Here is an 8,388-nt window from a genome sequence, read left to right on the forward strand (position 1 = left end):
CCTAGTCGTTTAAGTGGCTTTTTAATTATGTCAACTACTTAAATGAAGAAGAAAAACTATACTATGAACAAAGAGAAAAATTATCTACCTAATAATATATAGCTCAACTAATTATATATATATATATATATATATATATATATATGATCTTATATAACTATATAGTAGTTAACCATTAGCTAGCTTTGTTGTATTATGGGTACATATAATTTCTAATTTTGAAATTAATAGCATTTAGGGATCGAGCTTTTATTGATCATTTTATCCACATAATATTTTCCCTAGCTATTATATATATATATATATATATATATATATGTAGATACTCGTTTAATTCGCGAATGTTAAATAGAGCCTTTTAGTTTAATTTCCTAACGATATCTCTTAATTAATTAGGCTTCTCATGAATTCATGTATTTTTAGTTTTTTACGTAATCAATAGATTTATAATAAAGATTATTGAATTTTAGTTTTTTACGTAATCAAAGATCATGATTTTCTTTTTGAAGAGTTATTTTAGCACACCATAATATAATAAGTAATTTTTCGTCCCTTGCTAGTAGTTCTTTCCATTCAAGCAAAGTACATAAATTATATATGACCACTATGATATAAACCTAAATAGAATAAGGGAGAAAAGATTATTTTGCTCAATCAAATTAAATTAGAAAAGTTAAGATACTAACATTAACACTCACATAAACTAGGTTTCATCTATTAATTTTAATTGTATATATAATGGCTTCTATAAGATATCCTGATTTAGTTATTTCTGCGTATCGCACGTGTTAACGACTAGTACTATATATATACATACATAACTATATACATATATATATATATATATAGAGAGAGAGAGAGAGAGAGAATATAAAGCTAGGATATATGTATATTGATCCACGTTTGGTTGATCCCCTCCACCTATATATATATATATATCATTAACTAAGAACATTAAGTTGGAGACAAAGTACGGTAGCTTATATTACCATGAGGCTGAAGAAACACACACATGTACACACACACGTACTATATATAAGGCCAAGGGATCAACATGAAGGAGATCGAGAGTGAGAAGATCATATTACCATGAGGCTGGAGATTGGTGGTATAAATTATTACAGGCCACTTGACCCTATTAACTTAGTCAACCCAAAGGTTATAGCCATGGCTAGCAAACCTCCAACCAAAACCCTAACGACAGACTTAAACGCAGGGACCTTACCTAAGAGAGCCCCCAGCCACCCAAAAACCAACAAAGCCAGGCTCACTGCCCCCACCACCATCCCCACCCTCACCTTATACTCCTTTATAAACGAAGCTGCTAGGAGTGGAACCAATGCACCCACAGAAAACGCAAGTGCTGATGCTGCCGCAGCTTGCATGGGGTTTGGCAAACTCTGATCTTTCTCTTCCTCTTCTGATCTCTGTCCATCAATATCCCCCCTATGCTGCTTCTGATCTCTTTTCATTTGTGCCACTTCTATGTCCAACTGTGAGTACACCGACACAAACTCTCCTATGGCCATGCTGCAGGCACCAGCAACAAGACCTGCAAACCCAGTAAGTATCATGGCCTTTACGTCTTGTTTTACTGCTCCAACCCCCATCATTAACGAGGCTGTTGAGACCAACCCATCATTTGCTCCTAAGACAGCCGCACGTAGCCATTGAGATCTTTTAGAGTAGTCAAATTCCTCGGTTTCGAGCTCTAACTTCGACTGTTGCTCGAGGTCTGTGGAGGAAGTGGTGAATTTGGCAGTATTGAGAGATGGTTGGTTAGATGCCATGGTTGGAAGAAAAATTATATAAGTATCTATGCTGAGAAAGAAGGAGAGGGAGAAGTGTACGTGGAGGACACACGCCTTGGAGAAGGGTATTTATGAGTGAAGATCTCTAACTATGGTGGAGGCAAAGGTGGGGTACTATATACACATCATGCCCACTAGTAGTTGACAAAAGAATTCAGCATGCAGTACTATTTACGAAAAAGAGTTAGAAAACTACCCTTGTATATGGGCCAACAAAAAAAAAAAAAAAACAATGGAAATGGCTAATTCCACATTCACTAACGAATGTTTGAAACACTGATCATGAGGGATTAATCGATATATAGTACAGCCATATATATATATATTGGGATCGAATAGTACTGGCAAATGGGACCTAGCTAGATTAGGCGGCCAAGTGATTGGAAATTCCAAATCTTGGTAAATCATAACTTTTGAAGTGAAATCTTTGTGCCCTTTGTCAAATTGGGCTGTCACCCAATTGTTAATTTACCACCACACATGCATGCACCTGGCCGCCACCTGAACTTGTGGCATTATTTCCTCAGTCCTCCAGAAAAATCCAGATAAAAAGTCATCACAAGACTATCCTAGAAATAGATTGAACGAAGAAACCATGAATATGGATGACATAAGTTATGTTGCATCCTGAAACACTAATTAGGTTATATATATATATATGTGTATATATATATATATATATATATATAATTAATTAGTGACATGCATACAAAAGGCAAATAATATTTGTTCCGAAACAAGATCAAGAATTAATGATTAATTAGATAGATAATGTTAAACGAGAAAGTAAACAAAAGAATAATATATAGATTATGAAGCAGTTTGAAATGAAACAGATCAATTATCCACCGTCAAGATGATTAGCATGATTGAACAAATTAACTTGGTGCATGCATGCCTTATAGTATATTAATGCGCGTCCTAGCTGCCCATTAAATTGTGTATGATAGATCAGTTTCAGATCAATGAAGACACGGCAAATATTTAATCATCCTAAAGAAAGGAAGAAACAACTCTGGAAAAATTTTTCTTAAGGAAAGTGATCAGCAGTACTAGGAAATTATAGAAAAGAAAATTCCGGCAGGCCAGGTGATAGATCATTTAATTTGTTGGCTGTATTACTTTCTCTTATATATAATGAAGAATATCGAGAGGATACCGACGATCCCAAAATAGGAAAACTAGGCAAGGAGATACTGTTTATGGCGGTCACGTACATGCACCATGCATGCAGGAGTACTGATCTTATGGTTCATGACTGGCTAAAGCATGACAAGCTAGCAAGATGACATGAAATAATAAAACAGATAAAAAGGATAGAGTTCTAGCTTAAGTGTCCAATATCCTTGGAAAGTATTTATAACCTCGATCCGAAGAACTCCAGCAATTGAAAAAATCTCGTTAGCTTTTCTTCCATAATATACGCATGTTAGAATATATATATTTATATATATATATATATAAATATATGTATGTATGTACATGTTAAGAATATTCAAATTTACCGTGCCTCGACCACACAGCTCCAAGTCCTTACACACACGCATAAGGTGATCCTGTCAAGCAAATTAGAGAACTAAACTATATTAGATATTTTCAAATAAAAGCAACTTTAAGAATACTGATCATACATTATATGCTCCAGTTATTTATGATGATCATCCATGCAAGCATGTGTAATGCGCTTATTAGCTAGGTCATCCTCTTAAGCAGAAACTATCAACTTTTTGTGTCCATGCACCATCATCGATCGATCATGTACGTCATGACCAACTTCTTAGGTTGATTACCTTGCCGGCCTTTTCTCCCTTTAAGAACTGGCCTACCGAATAAACAAAGTCTCATAAATGGATTGCTGAAGAGGAAAGCACTAATTAGTGTGAGAACCTTCATCCAAAAAAGTAGTGGTGAGACGAAGATTAGAATTGAGATAATATAAGAAATTGAAGGGAGTGTGTGCAATCCACACGACTGCCACCAACTCCCATTATCTTATTGAATCCATTAACACTAGAAATCAGTACTATTCTATATTCTCTAATTCTTAATTCCATTTAATTTCTCACGCACATACAATTATTATGTGGTTTTTTAACTATTCTCATGATTTAAAGCCACCGGAGGGAGATTCTCATTGCTTTGTTTGAATGATCAGTGGGTTTGACGTACAAACCTAGCTAGCTAGCTATGACCTCTATTTGAAGAAGAAAAATTTTGTTTTACATCTAATTTAGAACTAATTTTATCATTTTTAGTCACATTAATTAATAATCGACATCGACATATCACATGACAATTTAAGTACGTAGATGACTTTGGAAACGATTTAAAATCATGTATCACATGATCGATTGATCATGTGAACGAGCTAGGTAGCAAATTTTAAAATAGAGATCAGTAGTTTACCGCATTTCTATATATAAGGCCTTGCTAGCTGTGTTTTCAAACCTCACATATAAGATTGTTAGACATGATCACCATTAATAGACTTAGAAGTTGACATTGTGGTTGATCAGTACTTGATCTCAACCAAATTTGGTTAATGTACGTGCTCGTGGAAAACGAAATAAAACAAATGAAGTTATAATTAGTACTTAGCCTTGAGACTCTTAATTCCTTGTTCTTGAAAGCACTATATATATAATAAAAGGACATGATATTTTTAATCCTACCAATATTATTTAGCAGTAACATGATGTAATTTATTTCTGGTTATCTTGTTGTTCACTTTTTCTTCCTAAACGTACGTACATGAGCTAATTAATTATACAGGGAAATATTCTAGCAACAAATAAGAGATTATATAAAATTAATCCCACAAACTAACGTGACTTGATGTGATTCGTCAGATTATAAATTTACTTTTATTGTAAAGTAGATATAACGAATCAGATGAAAACCACATCAATTTGTGTTATTGTTTTTGTATAATTCCTTTGTGGATGTAGCAGTACTCTAGTTATAAAGATCATGTAGAGATATAACAGAAAACTAACACTTTTTTAAGTATATAATCAAGCAATATTAATGAAATTTGAATTACCCTCAAAATTTTTATTTTTCTCCAAGCGTTGCTTTGTTTTATATAAGTGCATACGTACGCATCATCGATCTGTAGCTTCGCGTCTTGATCATCCTGTATCTTCCTTAAATATTTACTACCACACAAAGAAGAATATTATATACATGCATGCCAGTTAAACTAATACAATTATATCGATATCAAAATTTATTTTGTTACTATAAGCTTAATTTAAAAACATATATACAGAATGACAAATCAGTAGTGTTAACGTCCCAAAACGTACAAAACCTAGAGGGTGGTGAATATGTGTAATTCAACTTTACTACACTATTTAAAAATGTTGTCAAACAAGCAATTAATCAATGAAACAATTCATATAAAAATAATCAATACAGCAATTTGGTCACGAAGTGAAAATTCATTTGAAAAACGTTTTCAAAATAAAAAAATCACTCCGGTGTAAGTCACCACCTAAAATTCACTATAGAAATATAGTTTGTTACAACTAATTTAGAAATACTCATAAGACCCTTGTAGTAGCTAAATCTGACTTGCAACATCACGAGTGATCCACTCGATCTCTGCATGCATGCAGCTCCGAAACTCCGGCCTTTCAATAACTTCACCACAAGAACCTATCGATCTCTACTTCAACGGCAGCTCCGAAATCCCTTCCAACCAATAAACACATCCACACCAATGAACTCAACAGTGTTTGATCTTAAGTGCAGTAAGATGAAGATATATTTTTCAAGAGAAAATGAGCTTTGGATGTGGAATGGTATTTCTCTCAAGTGTTCTTAAAAGGCCTTTTTTTTTTTTTGCTCTGTATCTCCACACGTTTGAATTGAGTTGAATTTTTCTTTTATAGCCATAATGGAACACGTCGCTGAAACCCTAGTCAAAATCATATTTTTTAACATTTGCTCAAGTGAGTGTTGAGCGCACTTTGTTTCCAAGCATCGCTGGAGCAGAGAGTCGCGTGTATGTCGAGCAGACTTTCTGTCTTAGATACCACTCAAGTGCCATGTCAAGCGGGTGTCGAGCAAACATTTTGTCTGAGATTCGCTCAAGCAAGTGTTGAGCGAACTCTCCTTGAGCAACGGATCGAGCGCATGCAGGTCGAGTGAACTTTTTGTATGAAGCTTAGCGCGCTCGAACCATGTTGAGTGAAGATCGAGCAAACTTCAATCCCTGGTCATTTTATCCCACTTGACACTATTACAACACAATTTAACACATGTACTTGTCACCATGAATATGTCAACACACTTATTTTATATTAACACAAAATATAGTATATGATCACGTACGACTGTAACAATTCTAGCATTAATTAAGTATATGATCATTCCCACCATGGAAATTATAAGTAAGAAAGAATATTATGGGTGCTAGCTTGTACAACAACATATATGCATGGGTGTGACCATCGATCAAAGTAGACATGCGTATAAGAAGAGACATCAGTACACTAATTTAGTGGTTCATATGGTGGCTTCATGTGCAGATTGAGGGTGCACCTGGAAGGCTGTGAGTGGAGAAAGCCATGGTGGTTAATTTTGGGCAAATCAAAACCAATCTAGTGGTGATTTCTTGCCTTCTGTTTATCCCAATAAAGTGTCTTTTGGTACGTAGTGGGCTCAATTATGCCCTCTATATACCTTCCTGTTATATATTGTGGTGTATGATTTGCAGAAGCCGATAGGCCCCCATCGATTTATCTCTTGTCTAGTTGGATTGGATTAATTTAGTGGAATTAATAGACCATAAAAATCAAGATGGGCCCTAGTTCATGGTAGGAAGACCCATATCTATAGCTTTTGATCTTTCTGGTGTCTTGGCTAGCTATTATTGCTGTACGCGCGCGCGCGCGCGCTCACACATATGTATATATATATATATATATATATATATATATATATAATATCTGCAGTACTGCATATATATATAAATAATTAATGTATTGTGAATATATCGTATTGCAGTCATGTTATATGCATAGAACTTTACCTTATTCAGATCAGTTTTAGCCAAGAATATTTCACTATATAAAAATTAGCAATATGAAAAGAGAGACTAGCTAGTGGATCGATCGGGGAGTTCCAACAAACATCATTTTATATCAAATACTAAACATGGAAACAGGGCCATAAATTGAAACGTTGTTTTCTCGATCCGATGCATAGCTAATATGTCGTGTGACGAAACTTTGGCATCCTAGAAGGGCTACGTACGTACGTACTCTTCGATCTTCTAATTATGATCTGTAAGAGACTAATTCATAATATACAGTGCCATAGTTGGAGCTAAATAGGGGATGGGAGAGAATACATGATTATATATATATATAAAGCATGCATGCATGCAGGACCTATAAATTCATGATAATCTCTAAGCATATATAAATGCTTGCTGACTGGTAGAGGATGAATCCATGACATAATGACTCTCGATCCCACTCCAATCCGAGCATGCAGTACTATTATAACATATATAATAAGGACGAAGAGTACTCATTTTCGGTAGGAAAAATAAGGGCATTAATTGGCAGCCATATATGGATAACCTAAATAAAATGTTAAAGAAATACAAAACTTATACATATCTATTCTTGTTCAGTTCATGTTCATGATCTTGCAGTTCTAATTTGATCGAAAAACATGAAAGATAACCTAAATAAAATGTTAAAGAAATACGAAAAAAGGAAGAGTACTGCGTAGGGACGTTTTTCGGTTGAACTGATCTTATAGGGATTAATTCACCAAAAGATGCAGCCCAAAATTACAGACACAAATATATGGATACGACAAGTGATCAGTAGCTAGGGCAACGTGTCAAAAAGATGAACAAATTTCAAGGCTTTACGTTATCTTTGTTTATGTCACACTGCAAGGTCAAAAGTAATGACTATATACTTGTACAGTTTTGAACCGTTCGTCTCTATTGGATATATATATATATATATAGAGAGAGAGAGAGAGAGAGAGAGAGAGAGAGAGAGAGAGCGCAGTACAAGTATATATATATATATAAATCACTAATCATATTTTTGAGCCAAAAATCAAACAACTCGATCTCATGATCCACATTATATATATATATATATATGTTGAGGAAAATATCAACCACACTTTCAGTATGTTGATTCTCTTAGTAATAATGAAGCTGTTGAATACAAACGTAATAGTTGTAGGACTCATAACAAACACTGACTAGAAGGAAAATAACAGAACAATTCTATCTAGATAACTACGTCTACTGAGGATGAGCTAGCTTCTGGTCTTGATCTACTGATGTTGAACTTCTAGTCTTCTAGTCTTCTACGACTTCTACAGCATCTTTATCTTCTTCAGCATCCTGATCCACATATATATATATATTATACATCGAGTTGCAGGGAGCTAGTAGGAGATCATCGAGATAATGATTTATCCTATATATAGATGCAATATCTATTCAACTCCATCTAATTTTGCTTGAGTGGATTAGCATGATCGATCTTTTAATCCATTGGTTGAGTTTGAATAATTTTGCCATATGGTTATCATT

At 34.4% G+C, this 8,388-nt stretch overlaps 1 protein-coding gene across 1 annotated transcript; it reads right to left on the reverse strand.

Moving 5' to 3' along the window:
• Window positions 1–959: 959 nt before the first annotated feature.
• LOC109011425 (vacuolar iron transporter homolog 4-like) lies at window positions 960–1,824 on the reverse strand. The gene has a single exon (XM_018992638.2). The coding sequence runs from the start codon at window positions 1,788–1,790 to the stop codon at window positions 1,119–1,121; it is 672 nt and encodes a 223-aa protein (XP_018848183.1). The 5' UTR covers window positions 1,791–1,824; the 3' UTR covers window positions 960–1,118.
• Between the last annotated feature and the right edge of the window lie 6,564 nt (window positions 1,825–8,388).

This window comes from Juglans regia, chromosome 6 (assembly GCF_001411555.2).
Source record: "Juglans regia cultivar Chandler chromosome 6, Walnut 2.0, whole genome shotgun sequence".
NCBI lineage: Eukaryota > Viridiplantae > Streptophyta > Magnoliopsida > Fagales > Juglandaceae > Juglans > Juglans regia.

Coding starts and splice junctions, on each gene's coding strand:
- LOC109011425 (XM_018992638.2), bottom strand. CDS start 1,790: ATGGCATCTAACCAACCATCTCTCAATACTGCCAAATTCACCACTTCC.